The sequence below is a fragment of the Amblyomma maculatum genome, chromosome 1 (genome assembly GCF_055883805.1).
Source record: "Amblyomma maculatum isolate TAMU_Amacu chromosome 1, ASM5588380v1, whole genome shotgun sequence".
NCBI classification, from domain to species: Eukaryota; Metazoa; Arthropoda; class Arachnida; order Ixodida; family Ixodidae; genus Amblyomma; species Amblyomma maculatum.
Window position 1 is genome coordinate 180,121,291 of NC_139344.1, and position 23,756 is coordinate 180,145,046.

Consider the following 23,756-nt stretch of genomic DNA (forward strand, 5'->3'; position numbering starts at 1 on the left):
TCTTTTTACCGCTTCCAGCACAAGTGGTGTCAGGAATATCAAACAAATTCTTTATTATTTTCAAAATAAGCATAATATCATGTAAAATTTCATTAAAACAGCATTTATTTCCAAATAAAATAATGTTTAAATACAACACATTTGCTAATATATAAATGATAATAACATTGAAAACTCAACCTTACAGTCTTCACCTTGACCGTTATACTAATACTTTATATCATGCAAGCATTATGCAACTTACATAACATTTTTATAAAATTAGTTTCATCTTCGGTGCTATATATGGATGGTTTCGAATCTAACACTGAAAGACGGTTTTGCTGTTGCAGACGAGGTGCTGTAATGTTATCCTTGAATAAGCTTCGAAGTGATCACTGCTCATTCAGTTTTTTCTTTTTGCTATTCTTGTGCAGGCTTGGGGAAAATTCAGATTAAAATAGACAAAAGTAGCTACAATGCCACAATGAATGTCATATGCTTGTCGAACGTTTGCTGAGCGACAGTGTTTCTTATACAGGGTGTTTCATCTAAGATTTTACCTATTTTTTAAAAATAGGAAAATTAAGTTTAATTGTCGATTCTTCTTTTAACTGTTGTATGAAGAGTAGAGAAAAATCAGGAGCCTTAAAGGGTACTAATTAGCTTAATAATTAACTAAGATTAACTAATTACCTTTTTCTTTATACCAGCTGGAAGCTACTTTCAAATTGCAAAAGTGAGCTACCGGTGTGAGAATGCCAAATGGTATTTTAAACGACAAGAAACGTGCATTTCTTAAGGACTGCAGCGCTGGCAATTCTGGCCACTTTCGAAGCACGAAAACGAAACCTAGCAGACGAAGCGCGGAATTGTATGCGCCCACGAGTGACGCAGTCGTGACGTTGCCGGGCGAATCAAGCCGTCTGAAGGCGGCTGCTGCTGCTCGTGAAATACTCGTCTGGCGCTGCGTCATCACATCCAGTGGTGTGATATCTGTGCATGTACTGCTTTTCTTTTTATTTCACCCTCTGGGAGCCAAAGCTTGTAGTCAAGAGGGAGGGCTAATTTGCTCATACCACCAGCGCTACGCTCGCACCATGACAAGCTTCGCCCGCAATGCGTTGGTGATATCTCAAGATCCTACCAGACCATGACGCAGCTCCAGGCGCGTATTTCGCGGGCGGCAGCGGCCGCCTCCAGACGTCTGGTTTCTCTCGGTGACGTCACGGCTGCGTCACTCATGGGCGTGCATAAGTGCAGGCCTCGACTGCTAGGTTTCGTTTTCGTGCGTCGAAAGCGGCCAGAATTGCCAGCGCTGCAGTCCTTAAGAAATGCGCGTTTCTTGTCGTTTAAAATACTATTTGGCATTCTCACACCGGTAGCTCCCTGTTGCAATTTGAAAGCAGCTCCTAGCTGGTATAAGTAAAAAGTTAATTTGTTAATCTTAGTTAATTATTAAGCTAATTAGTACCCTTTAAGGCTCCTAATTTTTCTCTACTCTTAACACAAGAGCTAAAAGAAGAATCGACAATAAAACTTAATTTTCCTATTTTTAAAAAATAGGTAAAATCTTAGATGAAACACCCTGTATAAAGACTCAGTTCAAGTGTGTAGTACACTGACGACATGCCGCTGCAGTATCTACCTGCAGTGCCCTTTCATTTCGGGGCTGCACTTACCATGAAATAAGCGAGCGACAGCGCGAAACCGTGCAAAATCCACCCACCGCCGCTGAAGCAGATGCGGAGTGAACAGTGAGCAGGTCGCGCCCCTTGTGGCGGCGGAGAGCGTAACTCAAGGAGAAAAGTTCCCATTGTTCCCGCGGCGATTGAGAAGGCCGTAAGAAAGAGCGGGCACTCTCCCTCGAGACCGGCCGTGAACAGACACACTGAAGACAGGACTCTCTTCAGTGAGCCTGTTGTCCTTGTCACGGTAGTCCTTTGGCAACCAAACCTATTTGCTTCAAACCACACCAAGTATATTAGGAAGCATTCTAGCTAAAGTGCCCGCAGTGACTGCATAATATAATGTGAATTATTCTCCATCAACGCTTCCGAAACAGTCCCTCCATTATCATACCATGATAAAGCAAACTTCCTTGACCCTGCATGTTCACAAAATATGATCATCCGTTACTCATGGCCAGCACCAGCAACACTAACAGATCAAGCGAAGAAATCAATCATGACCACTGAAAAAAAGAAGGCATGCAGGTCTTGTGCGAGCAATTCCTGGAGATGAAATTTCATAAAAGGAGATAATATTTTAAGAATAAAATGTTGGCAGATGTTGCAAACATTACAGTACTATTATAAAAAGCAACCAAGAAAACGGAAGCTGGAAATTGTGAAAACACACAAAAGGCATGGTTGATGCAAATATTGCAGCCAGTCCGAAACAGTTTACTTAAAGAATGGCTAGTGAACTCCAACCGTCACGACGACTTTAGCAGAAAGGATGCAGTGGTTTGAATTTGATGTGTTGTATAATGGTCACGCTGAGAACTGAGCTCCACATACCTATTCCAGACTGTAAGCAGAAATTGTATGGTATACAGTATATTGGTTTCACACACTAAAGCATCATGGTTTATTCGAAACACACTAGTGAAGGGAGTACCAGATGGATTCACACCCCCTGGGGTTCTTTCATTTGCCCTGACGTCACACAGTACATAGACAGCCGGTGTTCCGCCTCCATAAAGATGCAGCTGTCACAGCCAGGCAGCATCCCACCCATATTCTTGGGTTTAGTATTCGAGTGCCCTAACCACTGAACCATTGTGTGTCAGGGCAAATAGGCAATGAAGACGACAACATTTTCACTAGCATAGCACTGCAAAAACTTTTGATTGTAGGTGTCCTCATCATCATCATCATCAGCCTGATTATACCCACTGCAGGGCGAAGGCCTCTCCCATATTTCTCCACTTAACCCGGTTCCGTGCTAGCTGCATCCACTTGACCCCTGCGAACTTCTTAATCTCATCCGCCCACCTAATTTTCTGCTGCCCCCTGCTACGCTTTTCTTCCCTTGGAATCCAGTTTGTTGCCCTAAGCGACCATCGGTTATCCTCTCTTCGCACTACATGTCCTGCCCATGTCCATTTCTTCTTCTTAATTTCTACTAGAATGTCGGTAACTTGAGTTATTTCTCTGACCCACTCTGCACGCTTTCTATCTCTTAATGTTACCCCTACCATTTTTCGTTCCATAGCCCTCTGGGTTGTCCTCAACTTAAGTAGAACTCTCTTGGTTAGCCTCCACGTTTCAGCCCCATAGGTGAGTACAGGCAAGATGCAACTGTTGTATACTTTCCTCTTGAGCGATGCCGGTAAGCTGCTAGTCATACTCTGCGAGTGCTTGCCAAATGCGCTCCATCCCAATCGTATTCTTCTTGTTATTTCCTTTTCGTGGTCCGGATCTGCGGTTACTACCTGTCCTAAGTAGACATATTTGCCTACTACTTCCAGTATTTCGCTACCTAATGTAAACTGCTGTTCCTTCCCGAGGCTGTTGAACATTACCTTAGTCTTCTGCATATTGATTTTCAAGCCTACCTTTCTACTTTTCCTGTCTAGGTCATCAATCATTATTTGCAGTTCATCCCCTGAGTTGCTTAGCAAGGCAATGTCATCAGCAAATCGCAGATTACTGAGGTGTTCTCCTCTACCCTTATCCCTAACTGCTCCCATTCCAAGTCTCTGAATACTTCCTCTAAACAAGCTGTGAACAGTACTGGGGAGATTGTGTCTCCTTGCCTAACACCTTTCTTTATGGGAATTTTGTTACTTTCTTTATGCAGAACTATGGTTGCTGTGCAGCCACTATATATATCTTCCAGCACTTTCACGTACGACTCGTCTACCCCCTGATTTCGCAATGCCTGCATCACCGCCGAGGTTTCAACTGAGTCGAATGCTTTTTCGTAATCAATGAATGCTATGTATAAGGGCTGGTTATATTCCGAGCATTTTTCTATCACCTGATTGATGGTATGGATATGATCGATAGTAGAGTACCGTTTCCGAAACCCTGCTTGATCCTTTGCTTGATTGCAGTCTAAGGTTGTCCTGATTCTAATTCTAAGGTTGTCCTGATTCTAAGGCAGTCCAGGTTGTCCTGATTTCATAGTTTCTAATGCTTTCTTGACCTTGTCCTTCGTCACTGGTGGAACAACTTGACTGTTTTTTCCTACCGCCAATCTCATTACGGTCCTGACTACTTTGGCTACTGTAGAGATCTGTATAGAACTCCTCGGCTACTTTGACTATCTTGTCCATATTCGTGATGACATTGCCCGCCTTGTCCCTTATCTCATACATCTGGTTTTTGCGTATGCCCAATTTCTTCTTTACCGCTTTAAGGCTTCCCCCGTTCTTTACAGCATGCTCAATTTTCTCCATGTTATACTTCCTTATTCGGCACCTTGCGCTTATTGATTAGCTTTGATATCTTGGCCAATGCTATCTGGCCTGTTGGATTGGAAGCTTTCATACTATGGCGTTTCTTAATCGAATCTTTCGTCTCCTTAGACAGCTTACCGGTACCCTCTCTAACTATCCTACCGCCTACTTCTACAGCGCACTCAGTAATGATATCTCTGAAATTATTGTTCATTGCTTCTTGGGTAATGTCGCCATTTGGTTAGAGCTGAATATCTATTCTGTAGTGAGATGCCTCACCGCTAATTCGTTGATGGGTTTCTTTCTTACTAATCTGTTGCGTTCCTTCTTCAGATTTAGGCTAATTCGGGACCTCACCATCCTGTGGTCACTGCATCGCACTTTCCCGATTACCTCTACATCTTGCATAATGGCGGGGGTTGAACACATTATGAGGTCGATTTCATTTTTAGTCTCTCCGTTAGGACTTTTCCATGACCATTTCCGGTTCTTCCGTTTGCTGAAGAAGGTATTCATGATTCGTAAGTTATTGCGCTCTGCAAACTCAACTAGTAACTCCCCCCTGCTATTCCTAGAACCAATGCCATAGTCACCTACTGCCTTGTCTCCTGCCTGTTTTTTCCCTACCTTGGCATTGAAATCGCCCATTAGTACAGTATACTGCATCTTTACTTTTCGCATTGCCGATTCTACATCTTCATAGAAGCTTTCAACTGCCTGGTCATCATAACTACATGTAGGTGCATAGGCCTGTACAACCTTCAGTTTATACCGCTTATTAGGCCTAATTACGATGCCTGCAACCCTCTCATTAATACTATAATTGCCCGCTATATACTTATTGACAAGGAAACCTACTCCTAGTTGTCGCCTCTCTGGTAAGCCTCGATAACACAGTACATGCCCATCCTTCAGTACAGTATATGCCTCATTCGGCCTCCTAACCTCACTAAGCCCTATGACATCCCATTTCATGCCCTCTAGTTCCTCTAACAGCACTGCTAAACTAGCTTCACTAGCTAGGGTTCGAGCATTAAACGTTGCCAGGGTCAGTTTCCAATGGTGGCCTGTCCAGCGGAGCCAGGCTTTCTTAGCACCCCCTCCTGCGTCACAGGTCTGACCGCCGCCGTGGTCAGTTGTTCCGCAGCCGCTGGTGACTGAGGGCCAGGGTTTTGTGGAGCTTATCATGAGAGGTTGCGGCCAATTACTGCACCAGGGTGGCCAACTCCTGTTCTGGTGAGGGAATGCGTTGCCGGAGGTGTTCACCGGCATCAGGTCGCACCCCAAACCTGTTTATGCAATTCCATCGACACGCGGATTTTTTTTTTTTTTTCATTCGGTGGAGAATTGCGCGGCACCGGGATTTGAGCCCCGGTCCTCTTGCATGCGAGGCGGATGTTCTACCGCTACGCCACCGCTGCACACTGGGGATTGTAGGTGTGCTCCCTTTTAAACGTGGAGTCTCACCTAAACATGCGTAGCCAGCTGCAGATGATGCAAGCCCGGCAGATGTTGGAAAATTGTTCACAGAGCAGATATGCACATTCCAGCCAGTGTAGTCAGAAAGGTCATCGTGCATGCAGAGGGCCTCTCGACTTCTTTTTCGGACTGGAATAGAATAAAAATAAAACACCAGCATTTGATACTATCAGAAGGAACTTGCTTCCAAAAGGGCCCCAACTTCAAAAAGAACAATAAGAAATATCAGCATTTAAATACACTGACTAGTCATTTAACTTAAGCTGAATACAAAAAAAAAAAAATATTGACTCAGAATATTTGTTTAATCTTGCATTTTGAAATAACAAGCGATTAAAATGGCATAGGTATATGAAGACATAGGAGGGAGTACATGAGCCCCACCTTGCTACTCTACCTGTATTCACATGTGTCCTAAAGAAACTAAGAGCCAGTAGTACGCTATATCATCCACACAGATACACATAACTCAAAACAAAACAAAAAGGGTAAGGAGTATTATCAAAAGCGTATGCCTGGTGCTTCACTACATTTTCCTTTCAAGTAGCAGACCAGTACAAGGCATCCCTGGCAAGGTCGTGTGCAGGTGCCAAAGTGAAGCGAATATAAGGGAAAAGAAAATTTACATATGTTAAGATGATGTTTAATATGCTGCACACGAATAAGCCATCAGTGCAACATGCCCCGGCACAGTACATGACATGCGGAAGCAGTGTAAAGCGCACACATTTTACTTGTCACCAATAGCGACCACTGAAGCTTGCTATGTCCATGTACTTCACCATTAAAAGTTTTGCATGCTCAACAGCATAACAAAGTTCATGAAGAAAGGAAAACATACAGGCAGGGCAAAAAAATGCTGATCACATCCCCGTACCAGTTTCTTTATTCATAGAATTTACCCACAGGCCTTCTGCAATCCACACCTTAAGGAAGCGCACCTGACCCCTGCAGAAAGGAACTTGGACTTTTGCAAGGCTAAATATACATCTCTGAGATTGATAGCATCCCTAAGCTCTGCCTACAGTAGCAGGTGCAATTATGCAAACTTTTTGCAGGAAACACATCGAGCCAAGCAGCAAGCAGCATGCAAGCGGGAGCAGCCCCGTCTCTGCTTCACAAAAGCGACAACTGACAGCGCAGCCGGCATTAAGCTCATGACGCATAGGAGTCATAGATGTCATGGACAAATGTTTGTTTGCAAGACCCACTCTTCAGATACACTCACTGGTGAGCTAGGATCCCAGGTCAAGGCAATGTCAATCTACATTAGGAGTCAGACATATTTTTTTTTTTTTTTGCTCAGAAGGAATCAAAAGTTGGGAGATCAACTCACAATCGAAAATGTATAGTAATTAGTTCATATATTTTTTTACATACTAAGTGTTTCGGCAAACACAAAAAAATATGCTCAGGAAAACCTGTTAACCTTGGAAAATATCAGTTACTTTAAAAATAATTGTAACTAGGCAGCTGACCAAACAATTCACTAATTATCTTTTGTGTTGGTTAGTGGCGACAAAGTGTTAAAAATGAGAAAAAAAGAATTCTTCTAAAATGCTGCAGTGTGAGGAAATCTGGCACATTTTCCCGCACAGAACTGAATGCATGAGACGTGCAGGAAACACTGAAAATGCAACATCTATTGATAACATGCTGCAATTACACAGCCCCAAATGCGAACATTGTGCTCTAGTGCACCACGATGCACCTTCTTCTGTGCTCTTGCTCTCAATAAAGACCACACAAATGGCAACGACTATCCTTTTCCTACGCCAAGTGGCGAAGCAAAAAAATGTGCATGGCATGGTCCAGTAGTGGACGCAGTTTGAAGTGGCAGTCATTATTGAATACTGTATTTGCACCAAGCTTCCTGTGTGCCTCACATGCTCAGTTTCCATTCTGTGCAGAAAAAGTGCTGGATTTCCTCACAATGCAGATTTAGAACAAAATTAAAGAAAAAACTCTATTAACTATATCTTATAATCTCTCAGTGACAAACACCCCACTGTAATAGCAAAACAGCTAATTTTATTTTATCTGCTGCATAATAAGGATGATACAGTATGAAGTCTCCCATCACTGACACTTCACTCCTGAAAAGGTCTCAATATTTCTAATTCCCATATTTTCAAGAGGTTTTCAATGTGCTTGATGAAGCACCTGGTACTAGAAATATGGAATAATGCAGGTCATGGCATATCTGTGCAAACAAGCTTTTGGGCAAGGCTCTAAAAGGCCTTTAAAATGTGTTTAAGATACTGATCAACTAGCTCAACAGTACATTTTTTATTTTAATCTGTGGACAGTAAGCGGAATGATCACATCTGTCCAACACAAACGTGCTCTACACATTGCAGTTCATAGCAAACATGTTTTGGGCACTTAAAAAAAAAAATCGAAGAGGATGAAACAAAATAAATCAAATAAAACTCACTTTCATGAAGACAATTCTGTAGTCTTGCTGAACGCATAGACTCCTCTCTGAAATAAAAAGGAAAATGCATTGCCATCAACTGCACAGAACACAGATAATTTTTTTCTCAGAAAGTATGGCTAACTGGCAAAAAATGCCTATGCCTACACCCAGATATAGCTTCAACAATGTGACTGCAGCAAAGAGTGAAGCTCATTATTAGCAACCTCATTAAACTGATTATTATCGCTATAGAAATAGAAACACGCTCTCTTAAAAACTCATAGGGAAATGCACACAGCTGGCCATGTGTCGCTATTGCCTCGTGCAGAGCTCTTATCTGCAAATTTTTTTGTTATTCGTGTGTGTGTGTGTGTGGGGGGGGGGGGGGGGGGGCGTGTGTGCATGCGTGTGTGTGTGTTTTCATTTGAGACTGTTTGCAACAATAATAAAGCAGTGGCAAGCCCTCAATAAAATCAGTGTACTCTTTTCATCCTCATCTTTTCCATCATAGCGATAGTGAGAAACCAACATCCCCAAGCTTCCATCTTGTCCATATGAATTTGAACCTATTTTGCACCATTTCAGCACATTCAATGTGGTGTGGACCACTGGTGGGACACATTTATTTATGCAGTACGGCCACCACTACTTGGTCACACAATGAAGTGAGACATTATCTTGAGGTCCTTTTTAAACTGTGCAATAAAACCTGTTCCGCAGCTTCATCGTGTGACTCAGTATGCGGGGTTGCATAGTATGAATGACATGACCCACTGGTGACCCACGCTACACTGAACAAGTTAAGCAAGGGGCAGAAGGTATAAAATGGCTAAAAACAAAGGCGCTCTACAAACTCATTAACTTTAGGTTAACAGTAGAAATACAAAATTATAAGCACATATTCCAAATAGATGCCATAACTGCACCAAAGATTTCTACACCGGGTTGAAATAACCCTTGCAGAGTGCTAACAGACATGCAATGCAGCAGGTACTGAAATTTACGTCTATATGTCTTGCTCAACCTTACTGTCTTGACCACACAAGCTTGTCCATGCTCAATCGTTAAAGATGTCTTTCAAACAAGGATATGTTGCAAGACTCAGAAGAACGTTTGCATGGGACAAGACAAGAATTGTGCCCTGAACTGAGGTTTTCACTGAAAGTAACTGCTTGTACTGAAGGACAATGAATATATTTTGGAAAGGTAAAAAAAGAAAAAGAGCAAACATAAAAGCATGAACACTTACTAGCCAAACAGTCAAGTATGTGCGTATTGACTTTGCAAAAAAAAAGTTAAGAAACAAACTTAAAGGCTTGATTTAAATTATGGGGATTAGCATCCCAAAGCAACTCAGGCTATGAAAGATGCTGTAGTGGAGGGCTGTGGAAATTTAGACCACTTGGGGTTTTTCAACTTGCCCCGACATCGCACAAGATACAGGTGCTTTGCTTTTCAATGGAGGTGAAAAGCAGCCACCACGGCTGGGATTCGATCTCGCATCCTTAGGCACAGCCGTCGAGTGTCTTAACCTCTCACAGTCCCACTGCAGGGCAAAAGGAACTTAAAGGAGTCAAGAAAAAAAAAATCAAAGTAAACAAAAGTAGAAGCAACCTCAATTCAAAGCTTTTTATGGCAAAGTAAAACTTCTTGCATGACCATGCTTTATTTTTATAGGAAACGAGGAATCTGTGGAAGCATTGATGACACCTGTGGGACGCTACAGCAATGATTATTTTCTGACAGTGATCCAGACTGTAAACACAGATATTATTGACTTAGAAATGCTTTGTGAATGCAGTTACAGTGCCCATTTGACCCTGAAGATTGACAGTACAATATACAGTTTCTCTGAATGCACCTCTCTTTTGATTCGTGTGCACCGACAATATATATAACACAAGGTCATTTGTGAAGCTGCTACAAGTGGCTTCACAAAAAAGAGTCAGTATGACAAGCAAATATCACTAATATCCCTGCACTTGCACCTCGCTGTGCTGTCTTTGTCGTAGTAGTGCGAAAGCGCTCGTCCAGCCGTACGTGCCCTGAATAAGAATCCTGTCAAGCTTGTGGAGCAATTTAGACTGGTCAAACAGGATTGTAACGTCAGCTTACGTTAAATTAAGGGTGGACAATGTTGGATTAGGCATTTTCAGGGGTGAAAGCAGGCTTGAGCATTTTGGAGCAGCTCAGGGAGCAGTAATAAAGCCATTTTGGTGCAGCTTTGCAGCGGTAAAAACTGAGTTATGGAGCACTTGAATTATGTGTTAAAGCATGTTTAGCGGGGGTGAAGCAGGCTTGAGCATTTTGGAGCAGCTCAGGGAGCAGTAATAAAGCCATTTTGGGGCAGCTTGGGAGCGGTAATACCAGAGTTATGGAGCACTTGAATTATGTTTTGAAGCATGTTTCTAGGCCCAAACACTTTAGTTAATGGCAATTTTTGCTTCCTGACATATCAAAACCCAATTTGATTACTTTTTATTCCATGTTCAATGCTTGCCTGAATAAAAGACATGAAAAACAAATAAAACAAGTACAGATCCTTAAAATAACACACCTGACCAGAGCAATAATTTGGAACAGACTAGCAGCAAATAGAATGCTTGCTTCTATGCTTATAACTGAACAATTAAACGCTTTTCACTATTTTAACTTTACAGATTCAAAGGTGGAGTCTACCACTTTGATGCGCTCAAGCACCACCACTAAAAACATAGATGAGAAGCAAATTTCTGCTCCCTATCATGTGCATATCCTTTTTGATCTTATGCCTGTGCTGATAAATTTCTGGGCACTGGTCAGTATTGTGCATTCAGGGAGGATAGACAGCACTGAAGGGTAGCCTCTTCGTCCTTCAGATTCTTTACTTCGTGGCCTTCTGCCAGTGGCTGCTCACATCATCGCTTGAGCCACGATGGGGCTTCCTTAATTCAACACACTGGCAATAGGCCCTGCATGGCAATCTAACACTTTTGAGAACACTTTTAGTGATTGGCACTTAAACGGCATCACCCCCACAACAGTTTAAGTATGTTTTTGCCTGGCGTAGGTATGACAGCCTCGAAGGTGTACCTTCTTGGTTTCACAGTAGAACCATTAGAACTGGTGCTGTAACTGGACGTTTGTAACTGGACGTTTTCTAACGGCTCGTGATAGTTTCCAGTATCTACTTTGCTTGCTGGTCTCGGTTCCCTCACTACTGATGATTGAAAAGGCTGGAAGGAAGCACTATATCACGTACACAGAGCATTTCTTTGCAATTAATTCCCTCAATCACTTGCGGGTCGTTTTAAATTTACTTGTGAACAAACATTAATTATGCTCCATGCTTTTCTAGTTTATGAAAATTTTCTAACATTAGGCTCAGCACTAGGCGCTAACATATACACCTCTGCCATTGATCTGCTGCCATCGTTTCGACTATGGCAGCCCCCATATCTTACGCACACAACTCACAATCTGTCATTGCCCTTCTGTGCATCTCAGGGTTATATAATCAAACTGCATCAGAGTGCATTTTTTGTAGGCCCACTTTATGGCAAACTGTGTTGCACTTAATTTGATGGCACATCGAGGCAGCAGGTTTGGAGCAGTTTTGGAGAAATATTGCATTTTGGAGCAGGAAAAGTAGTTTGGAGCAGAATGGAGCAAATGGAGCAGCACTTCCACCCCTCCAAATTAGACTGAAACTGACATCCAAGTATAATGGACTGCGTTAAGTTTGATGGTCGTCACCAAAGTTAACCTGGGCCACCCTCAAAATTTGACCTGGGTCACCTGAAAATTGACCTCAGTCAGATTAGACCAAATTGATATCCAGGCACAATGTACCATGCCCAGTTTGATTGTTACGACCAAATTTGGCCCAGATCACACAAAAATTGACCAACATAAATGCAATAAGTGTACCGTGCTTTTACACGAGTTACTGGAGCAATTGTGTTAAACCGCTGTGACATTCTTTTTCAACAGCACTTGTATATTGATATAATAAGACTAGGTACCATTCACAAAATTCATCTGAAGTGTTGCTAAATTTTTTAGTTTTGCATGCTTTTTAGTTTATCCCAGCTGTTTGTCAAAAAAAAGAACACAGAACAGTTGCTCTCTTGGGACACTAATATGCCCACCTAGCTAGACTTAAGTGTTCATCTTTGATATATTTATAACATTCAACTTTCCCAGGACATTAGCTACATGCATAATGTTGAACTGATACACCCTGACAAACAGAAAAGCAACACAATCTTACAGGAATTTCCTAGGTAATAAATAGCTTTTTACGTACAAACCACAAAGCACATCTCACAGTTCTCACGTTTAAAAGCAAAGCATAAAAAAAGCTCAAGCACTGGAAATTGAAGCAATGCAAAGAAGCATCAGTCCTGTATCAATTTAGAATGCCACAAAAGTGTTCATGCGGTGCAAAAGCAGGTAGCCTGAACAATACCCCACACACAGCATAGTACTCATCCATTACACCTCCGTTTGACAAAATTGAACATGCTTCCAGAAGATGAGATTTGAAGAAGAAAGAGAGATAACATGCACCGAAAAACTCAAGGCAAAAATAAAATGGCTACTCACTTTCCATTCAGCCAAATTCTATCCTCTCTGAACTTCTTCCCAACTGCGACTGTAGTCGTTGCACACAGCTGAAATTTTATTTTGGTATGGAAACTAAACACAAAAGCCACACAAACAAGGCACTTTTGATATGCTGGTTTCATGCCTCAAAATACCCAGAAATAAACAGAAACGTGATCATTGTACACATGTATCCCTTTGGTCCCCTAGCAATAAATGATATGCACAGAGCGAGGGCAGTGGTGCACCAGCACATTGTCTATCCACTAGAAACATGCTTGCATAGAACTGAACTTCAGACTTACACAAACAGGCCAGAATGTTTACCAAGATAGCTTATGCTAGCAGCAGGGCCAAGCCCACTCCTGTAACGTAGACGATGTACAGTGGTGAGCAGCCTTGTCTAGAGCACGCCAATGGCACTCTGCGGAGCAAGTCAGCGGCATCTACTATTAGGCTCTGGGTTTGAGCTACGAGTACCATGCGCATGCACGGCAAATCAGACGGATGCCTGCTCATCGCTTCCTTTTCCAGCTCCCGTCTTGTGAGAACCTTTCATGCCGCTAGGGTCGCACTGCTTGAATTTGTGAGGCTGTGACAGCTGCCAGAGCGTCACGATGCCATCGTGTTTCTCGATTGTAATGAGACAGCCAGGCAAGCAAATACGAGTGATAGCGCGCGCTCCTACATATGCACCACTCGCCACACCTGTGCTTTATTGTGGAGGAAGTCAAGTTCCTAGATCTGTACAAATGCAAATGCTGTGTCCATTATAACTGATAATCCGGCCCAAAAACACACCATCAAACAATACGCCTGTAACGCAGGACGAAAACTGATGCCAAGACACATGCGATCACCCGCTATCACTAGCAAAATTTGCTTTTGAACCGAGCAATTACTTGATATCGCATTCCACTTGACTAGCCGCTCCGTGATTCACGCGAAGCACGTTGGGCTTTCGGCCGCTGTTACATATCATTAAGCGCGTACCTGGCGACATGAAGCGCAAGCACTGAGCAGAAATGAGGCTGAGAACCCACGAGCAGGCACTGTTTTGTTTTGGCCACGCATGCGCACAGCACGCATAACCTGAACCCATGGCCTAACGTTGGATGGCGCTGACTTGCATCGCGGAGCACCGTCGGCGCGCTCTAGGCAAGGCTGCTCACCACTGCACCTGTGCACCTACGCACAGTCTCCTAAGATATGTGCTATCCAGACTACTGAACACACATTTCTTTGTTTACATCGACATTAGACAGCCATACACGCAGTATATACCATGCCTTATTTGCAACTTAAAGAATGGTAGCAAACTATGGCTTGCAACACATCTGCTGCATGAAGGAAACAAGCCAACAGTCGGCGAGGCCAAATAAAGCATTGGGGATTGTACTTTGTCTTTTTTTTTTTTTAATTTTTACTTGGATAATCACAGAAATTAGTAATGTAATCTGTTTAGGGGAAAGATAATTAAACACAAAGTAGAAGAAAAAACAACGTGCCGATGGTGGGAACCGAACCCACGATCTCCGAATAATGCGTCCGGTGCTTTTCCAACTGAGCTAGATCGGCCGCTGTCCCCCTTGCTACTTTCTTGGGTATTAATATTGTCTGTATACGAACCTTGAGAGTGTTCACCAGCGCCACCCTCAACCATAGCGGCGGATGTGGAATGTCCTGTGTTACCGCCAGCGTCACGCAGAAAGTGATCAAGAGCGAGGGTGAAAGCTGTGCTAGAACCCTCTTACGCTACCTATGGCTTCAAGACTGCCAGAACCGAGACTCCCGTAAGCTACAAGCAGATAAATGAAGGGGAAATGAGGGTGCTCTTTATAATACATGAAGGAAAGAAGCCAACAGTCGGCGAGGCCAAGGAAAGCATTAGGGATGGTACTTTGTCTTTTTTGTTTGTTTTTTTTACTTGGATAATCACAGAAATTAGTAATGTAATCTGTTTAGGGGAAGATAATTAAACACAAAGTAGAAGAAAAAACAATGTGCCGATGGTGGGAACCGAACCCACGACCTCCGAATATCGCGTCCGGTGCTCTTCCAACTGAGCTACATCGGCCGCTGTCCCCCCTGCTACTTTCTTGGGTATTTATGTTGTCTGTATACGAACCTTGAGAGTGTTCACCAGCGCCAGCCTCAACCATAGCGGCGGACGTGGAACGTCCTGGGTTACCGCCAGCATCACGTAGAGCGTGATCAAGAGCGAGGGCGAAAGCTGTGCTAGAACCCTCTTACGCTACCTATGGCTTCAAGACTGCCAGAACCGAGACCCCCGTAAGCTACAAGCAAATAAATGAAGGGGAAATGAGGGTGCCCGTTATAATACATGAAGGAAAGAAGCCAACAGTCGGCGAGGCCAAGGAAAACATTAGGGATGGTACTTTGTCTTTTTTTTTATTTTTACTTGGATAATCACAGAAATTAGTAATGTAATCTGTTTAGGGGAAAGATAATTAAACACAAAGTAGAAGAAAAAACGTGCCGAAGCTGGGAACCGAACCCACGACCTCCGAATTATTCGGAGGTCGTGGGTTCGGTTCCCACCATCGACACGTTTTTTCTTCTACTTTGTGTTTAATAATAATTCGGAGGTCGTGGGTTCGGTTCCCACCATCGGCACATTGTTTTTTCTTCTACTTTGTGTTTAATTATCTTCCCCTAAACAGATTACATTACTAATTTCTGTGATTATCCAAGTAAAAATTAAAAAAAAAGACGGTACAATCCCCAATGCTTTCCTTGGCCCCGTCGACTGTTGGCTTCTTTCCTTCATGTATTATAACGAGCACCCTCATCTCCCCTTCATTTATCTGCTTGTATCATCTACTGCAGCCTTTCGAGTAACTTTCCAACTACTATCTCTAGAACTTTACTGGGTGCCCAAATGTGGCTAAGGTTTTCAAACTGAGCAAGCATTTCTGTGCTTAAAATAAGTGCTCGATGTGCTTACATTAATCAAAGCTTCCTTCATAAATGGAGCCAAAATGCAAAAGGGACCCATGTGCTGTACGGTGTCACCAGATAGAGATCTCCAGGTGGTCAAACCCAATCTGGAGCCCTCCACTATTGTCTCTCTTACAGCTCGAGTTGCTTCAGGATGTCAAACCTGACATATCACAACCACGGTTTTTTCCTAGACGAAAAGAAACTGACACATGCACGCAAGCGATACCTCTGCACAGACTTTTTCGTAGCATAATAGTACAACTGTCACAACTGCTTAAAATTGGGAAATTAATTTTTCTGCCACGCTTTTAACCTTGAGAAAGCAGAAGTGCTGCTTCACAATTATAATCACATCAGCTTTTACAGTTGTAAAGTTGCACTTCCATTACAGCATATCAAATAATTCTGATGTAGGCAGAACCAATTGGAATGACAAAGAAAGCAACACAGCACTGGCAGCTATTGACACTTATTCATTGCCATCAGCCAGTGCTTTCTTTGTGAAAAGGAGAGAACACAAGGAGCTGGCCGCCACTCATAGAAACACAGGCCATGGCTGTGCTCACAGCTGTTCGGTCATCGATTTCGCAAAGGTTTAGGTACAAAAAAAAACATCTTTAAAGCGTGTAAATGTGTTCACAACACGAGCGATAACAGGAGTGTTCACATTACTGCATCATGTGATCCGACAGGCCTGCACAACTCCTTTTTGACAATGTGCCGTGTCTACCTGCACACACTTCTATTTGCACCCCGAGAACCGTGCAGTGCTGTATCACTTCCAACTGCAACCAGCGACGACTTCCATTACCACGCATGCCAACTAGTATGAGCATCATAAATTATTTTGGCGCAACCTTCGCATTCTTAAGTGTATGTGCACTGCGGAAGTGAGTTATCTATCACAATGTACCCTGAAGCACTTGTCGCTCAGGATAACCAGCCCATTTTAGATGCACGTTGGTCACTACTTATGCTGGGCAATGTGCGTCATCTGCTGCACCAATACGAGAGCACATGCCTGAAAAAATGCACATTCCCTTCGTAGTCTTTGTGAGCTGCAATTGTCACCACTGAAAGGAAGCTACAAACTGCGCCAGAAAACACGAAAATGGACCGTGTGGTTTCTTTAATCAAGAGCTTAAAGCAAGTTAAATTGTGATGGTACAAAAAAGTGCCCTCTGCCATACACTTCCCACAGCAGTGGCATCTGTGTGTAAACAGACACCATGATTCGAATCTAAAGTCGCAGTGTTGACTCTTAACTCAAGCCAATAAGGTACACACCACAAATATGCCCTGCTGTCAATACAGTCAGTTATGTAGCAATCTGCATGAAGATATCACTGTGTAAATAGAGAGGCTCATGTTTGCAAGATCAGTGCATTGCGAGTCAAAACTTATCCCAACCAGAAAAAAAAAAAAAGTAAAGCATTTATTGTGGAGGACAGAATGTCAGCGAAACATATACCACCCTCTCAGTTTCATGTACCTTTGTAAAGCAGGCTTGGGGCTTTTTTTTTCTGCTAAATGTTTAACAATGTCATGCCTGTCAGTAGCATTGAATGCGCAGTTGCAGAGAAGTGGCCTCAGCAGACAAACAGATATAAGGTTCATGAGCTTAAGCCTGTGCTCATTACTGCCACGCACCAAGAGCCGGGATGGCATACACCATTAATGAAGTCTGTGGCTCCTGCAAGATCTAATCTTCCTGCAGGGCACGGTCAGCAAAAGCTCTTAAAAGAACGAAGAACAGTTGATGTGACAGGTAGAGCAGCTCATCTTGGTCATGGCTATGGGTGAAATGACTGAACGGCTGGTTGCTAAAGAGCTTCGGACACAAAGTAAGGCACTTCCTGTAATCCATCTGCTCGCCTACAACTCATGCAATGCAACTCATGCCACCCACATAAGTGGTAGAGAAAATTTGAAACAAGGGCAGGCGCTGTAGCAAAAAGTGTGGTAGCAAGTCTCTGTAGCACCATTTTGCTTTCAACAGCTTCGGCACAATTTGCCTGGTCTACGCCAGGGAAGGCCTGACTGAAGAAGTTGATTTTGTTTGTTTGCTTATTTGTGGGGTTTAACATTGCACCCAGACGGCATTTGCACACTACAAACATAGGGTGCCTCGATGCAGCGTCGCCGTTCAGAGTGGAGACAACCTCGCCGACGCCGCCATATTGAAGCACACGGGATCCGCTGGGCTAGCAGGCGTAACGGCGCTGTTCTTGATTTCGGCGCTTAAGAGTGCTTTGACTTGAATTGCCTTTATTGTCAGTATCGCACTGCGAGTAATTTAACTCTTAATAGCCATTTTAACATCCAATTGTCGATTACGTAATTGTACGACTTAATTTTACGGCTCCAAGTGGCCGAGCTTGTGCAGCTGTGGGATTGGAAAAATGTGTTAGTATTTAACAGATCATTTCGCTGGCATGTTCTGCTGCCCTGTGCGGGTGGAAGAAATTGTCTTACTGTTTTTCACATGACCTTTTGTTTTTTTAATCCGTCGCTTTGTTGACGGCCGCGCGTCAGCCGCTCGCGCCTTGTGGTTGGATTCGCTTTCGTCGCGCGGGCTGTTTCTCTTTTTTGTGCTCGCAGAACCTGATGTCGGCCTGCTTTCTAATCCTTCGAAGTGAAAATGCGAGTTGTTTGGCCGTATATTGCTTACAAGGAAGAAGTACATGTTTACCGGGAGATGCTAGTATATACTAATGATGCGTGAACTTCAGCATACGAACGTAGCCACAGCAACTTTTTTTTTTCTCTGCGCCCACGAGAACAGATTTCTCTAGTTACTGATAGCATAAATGATTACGCAAGTTCTTCACTCGTTTCATTTTTCTCATGGGCTCTCATATGTCGGGAGTCCGTGCATTCGCTCTCATGCCAACTTCACTAGCACCATAGACATGCGCACAAATTTCTCGACTACGACTCGTCTGTTCTGTTACATTTTATTCATGGTGATTTCTACTGATTAATATACTATGCATGTAAACCTACACAAAAGGTGAATTTGAGGTGATCATAAACTATAGATGTTGTTTTCTGAAAATTTCAAATCCAAAACAGGAGTAATCGCCTTTAAATTCATTCATTGTACAATAAAGCAACCATAAAACGTTTAGTTGAAAAAATTATTATTATGGCTGTGCCTGAATTGCATTTTCTGCCAACTTGATTGTGTTCTGAACAGTCAGGCTGTTGTAAAAATAAATGCTAGACACCTAAAGGTTGAACTTCCTTGCTGCTGCAGACAAGTATGTAACGAAGCTTATCAGTCTAACCATAGCAAATATATACTATAGTGGGGCTGCCCAAAAGTAATAAAAAATAAGAGAGCAAAACCGAAGACTATGCGAATTTGAAAAAGTGTAGTTGATGATCCAGTTGATGCATGGCACGTGAAAAAAAAAAAAAAAGCCAGGCAAAACGACGCGTTCACAACAAAAAAAAAAACAACACTACGCTGGAAATACCACTGAAATGTTCTTTTTCTTGAAATTTTATTTTGTGTTTCCAGCGCCTCCCCTCTACTTCACTTATGAACGCGTCGTATCCGCTGAATTTTTTTTTTAACATACAATGCAAATTATTTTTCTAATGTTCAGTGCAGTTGAACATGGAAAAAAAATGCAAACTGTAATATAAATTATAAAGTACAGTCGGTTGTAACCCTTGTAGATAAGATATGAAAGCAACGGGTGAAAAGAGATGGAAATCACGAATTATGGTGACAAAGTTAAAGCAAAAGTTTTGATGTGCACAGTGTGAAGGAGCATTCACAACAAAAAAGAAAAAAAAAGTCGGCCACAAAATAGCCAGCAAAAAAGACAGTAAAGCTGATGTGTAGAGTGTGGTATAACAGTTAAAACAAAGCATTCTAAAGCAAATTTATGTTAGCCACAATCTAGCTGCCATAATTGTCATCAGAATCATCATGCTATAGCTTAGCCAGCCTCTGCAGCAACAGCTGAGGAGGAGTTGCTGTCTTCCTCTCCAGCCGATGTACATTTGACAGGCCGTCTCACACAGAGTTTACTCGACTTCTGCTGAGCTGAACGAATAAAAAAAACATGTTATTGTTTTGAATTACTGGAAATTGAAGAAATAACACACTACAGTACAAGTAATACATCTAAAGTCAAAGAGCATGGTCAAAGCTCTGAACTTTAACAGGCGGCGTCCATCCTGTCGATTTCTCTCAAGCTCGGCCTCATCAGACTGGTGCTAAGAAAAGATAAAACGCCAAAAGTGATTACTGGAGCTAGTTTAGAGTGATACAAAGAAATACTTCGAAGAAAATTATCCAAAGTGCTGAAAAGAACATTTTCATAAAAATGCTGCCTCACATTACCCAGCCTCGCATGTTTATAAACAATGCGCAGACTACGACAAATACCGATCCAGAAAACAAAGGAGAAATTCGAGTAACATAAGGCGTGTTGACGGCATGTTTACATATGGCACATCATGCTTAGGCATTTAGCTCCGCAACATAATTAGAAAGCATGGTTGGGATTGAATGTCGCATTTATCGGGTTGTGAACATCTATCCGCCACTATAACACTGGCTACATCGCTTGCGATTACGACGGCGCAATATATACTAATCTAAAGAAATAAGCTAGGAGCCTTGACTTGAGATATGCGAGACATCGCTACCAAAAAACAACTCCCCTCAACTCTACATCAGTTCGGACATTATGTGCATAGAAAAACAATGTTCCGAACGAAATATAGGTTAAAAGTCAACTCCGGCAGTTTTTCCATCATTCTGTGTTTTTGGTCGAATTACATTCCTCGGCACATCCTGACTTGAACACAAAAAAACGTTTTTCGAAATTCCAATTAGAAGCATTTTTAAAAAGAAAAAACAGCAAATCGAAACTGAAACTGCTTTCACGGCCAGAAACGACGTCCTAGGTGACGAAATGGTGACGTCACACTCAGCATTAGAGAAACACTCGTAGGTGCGTTGGACGGTGAAAATAAAGTATGGGAATCATGAAGCATTGCATAAAATGTCTGAGGTAGTTCAATATAAGCCTCACAATTTCATAATCATGCGGGAAGTGGACAGTAACGCCGGTATACTGTTTGTGACGTCAGAAACTCCGTGTTGCGGCAGAAATAGTCTCAGCTTCAGCCATGAAAACAGCATATTTTAAAGTCGTGTTGCGCGCGAACGGATTATCGTACGGCACCCAAATTCTGTAGAATGCGTCAGGACAGAGAGGAGAATCCACAGTAAAATTTTTATTACAATATTCGAATGTCAAAAAACCCCCAGAGTTGCCCTTTAAAACTGTCCTGCAACTTACCTCGCTGGTAAATAAGTTCTCAGTTGCTTTCTGTCGATCTCACTTCTATTTTCCCTTTGAGCCCCAGAGGAAATGAAAACAACCTAGTCCTTTATGGGTTCACCCAGCGCACATCAGCACACAAAAACGCTCGTAATGCTCACGCGGTGGACCTGACAAGCTCGTAAGACACGCAGTCTAACACTCTCAAACAAGTACAACCACCAGCGAGTCATCCACCACCTGAAACAATGCGAGCTTAGCTGCTTGCACCATGCAACTGCGACTGCTCTGAGCGCCTGCCGTGATTCAGCATGGCGTCGCAGCGTGGAAGAGAGGGCATAGGGCTGGTCAAAAAATGGCACCCCCCTGAATGGCGGCGCTGACATCGAGGCACCTTAACCAAACAGGGATTCATTTGGATTGCTGTTAAATTTTTGGGTGAGCATAAAAAGACTTCTCTTCTGTCAGCAAATATTCGCCACACGCAACTGTAGAACAGGTAGTTATCAGAACCACCTGTTTCATCTGCATAAAATTCACGGGCAATCCTTTAGCCCTTCAAATACATAGGGAAAGTGACCTCAAGCCATTCAAGCTGTGAATCAGCACTGCCGTCAAATTAACGAACAGCTGAAAAATTGTGGTGAATGTGCCGAGTTATGTTGCCAGTATCATGTAGCACGAACCACCGACAAATATTCATGAACGCATCGTTAGGCCTGTAGCTGAAAACCATTCGGCACAAGTATGCCTAGCTTGAAAGTTGAGGTGTTCCAAGGCAGCGGCGATACTGAAGCATGAGCTGGACAGCTCTTGCCACATTCATTTTTTCCATGATGGTTGCACAGACGGTGGGTGCTTCCTTCTGCAGCTCATACAGGTCCTCTACATGAGAAGCAGAAATCTCACCTTTTGCACCAAAACCATGTAACAGAAACTATGAACTCCGTTCTTCAGCACATGCAGGTTGCAGCTACAGGGATGGTCGATTTAGTAGATAAGCTGGCCATTTCCAAGCAATTTCATGCAATTTATATTTATCTCATGATTCTCAATGACAAGCCAAACAATCCTAAACCCACAGACTTCCACTTTTTGCATGACAAAAACTAGCAATTTGTAGAGTTGGGTCCCAGTTAACCGTTTTGCAAAATGTAGTACACAACTAGAATTCAAAATGTTGCCGGCATTTCACTGATGACAAAGCATAGAAGTGAATTAGCTAAGACAAAGTCTCCACTTTGCTCTTCGGGCCCAATGTCCACTTACACAAAAAAGCAGTCATGCTGCTTGTTGTACAGTAGCTTCTCCTCTACCCTCACCTCATCAACAATAAGCGAGCAGACCTTCTACTGTGGTTTGTCCAAGTTTTGGACTTCAGGTATCAGCCGAATTCCCACCAATTTGGTGAAGCTGGTCTCATCATTTGTCGTTCCAGTATAGTTGGTTAGGGTCTTTCGGTCTAGTGAGTTTAAAAGTATTCCCCCTCAAATATGGTGGTAGGCTTTTGTTGATAAACGGCTCAGTGCCACACAACGTGAAGTTGTTTCTTTAGACCAGGTAGGCCTTTTTTTTTTTAGATTGCTGGTCTGATGCTAGAGAGGCAAAGCTGAAGACTTTTTCTGCTGCTCTTTCTTCTACATAAAAACAATCCTCATGCAGTTTTTGAGTTCTATCTTCTAAATTTCAGGGGTCTGCTATAGTCTCAGTATCTGCTTCCTCAGGTCTCTTTTCTTTTCCATTTGGCCTTTTCAGTATTGAACTAAGTAAAGGCCAAATTGCTGCCAACCTGGACACATTTACTGCATGTAGCAGTCCGGCTAGCCTTGTCAACGCATTCATTTTGACACTATAAATGTACAGCATGATGGTCTGTTGTTTCGTCGGCAGTGCTTGTAGTATCCATGGGCTATAGTAATCAGCTTCGGAACCTGATAGTGTCAGCATTGCATATGGCAGCAGGTATGAAGCAGCTTTGCTACTGCTGCAAGCATTCGTTGCCTGTTTGTTCGCAGCATGGTCACATTTAGTAATAGTAGCCATCATGTTGTCTTGGGCTGCAACCGTGAAGAGTAGCCTTAAAGATTGGTGGTACTGCACCCTTCATGAGCAGCCGCTTTTTTCCTTCTATGAGGTCTTCTCTGAAATGGTGGCTGCATACTCTAGGGTAGTTTGAAGCTGTGTTAGACGAACAATCACCCCATCAAATTACAGTAAGTCACCTTTCTAATATACCGGCAGCAGCTGGTCTTTCCTGGAAAGACGTCCTGGCAACCTTTTCCTTTGTTTTAGTTGCACAGTGGTATACAGCAGTATAACATGCAGGACATGCTTATGCAAAGTCATGCCTTTAACAGTCTTTTAATTCCGTGAGCGTTTTTTTTTTTTTTTTTTTTTCCCCTTTAAGTTGGTTTTTGCAGAAAGGAAGGTGCAGCGTCCGGCTCTCTTCTCGGTGAGCACCTTCCCTCTTACAATTAGCGGCATACAATCGGAGGTACATATGCCATCGGTTCGGAAACGAAATGGTATGACAACACCCTCAACAATGCACAAAGAATGGTTGCATTGATAAAAATTGTGTGCGTTCAATTCCGTGGGTCTGCAAGACTTT

General features: G+C 42.8%; 1 protein-coding gene across 3 annotated transcripts in view; it reads right to left on the reverse strand.

Annotated features, from left to right (window-relative positions):
• Nucleotides 1-23,756, reverse strand: part of Mvd (mevalonate diphosphate decarboxylase) — a 133,017-nt gene that overhangs the window by 107,435 nt on the left and 1,826 nt on the right. For 2 of the 3 annotated variants that reach the window (XM_084589691.1, XM_084589692.1), the window contains exons 3-5: nt 12,873-12,940; nt 8,304-8,350; nt 5,855-5,995 (exon numbers count right to left, since the gene is read on the reverse strand). In XM_084589691.1, coding sequence (XP_084445817.1) covers nt 5,855-5,995; nt 8,304-8,350; nt 12,873-12,940 — 256 coding nt within the window. The remainder of the gene's footprint in view (nt 1-5,854; nt 5,996-8,303; nt 8,351-12,872; nt 12,941-23,756) is intronic. The other variant, XM_084589693.1, reaches the window with a different exon arrangement.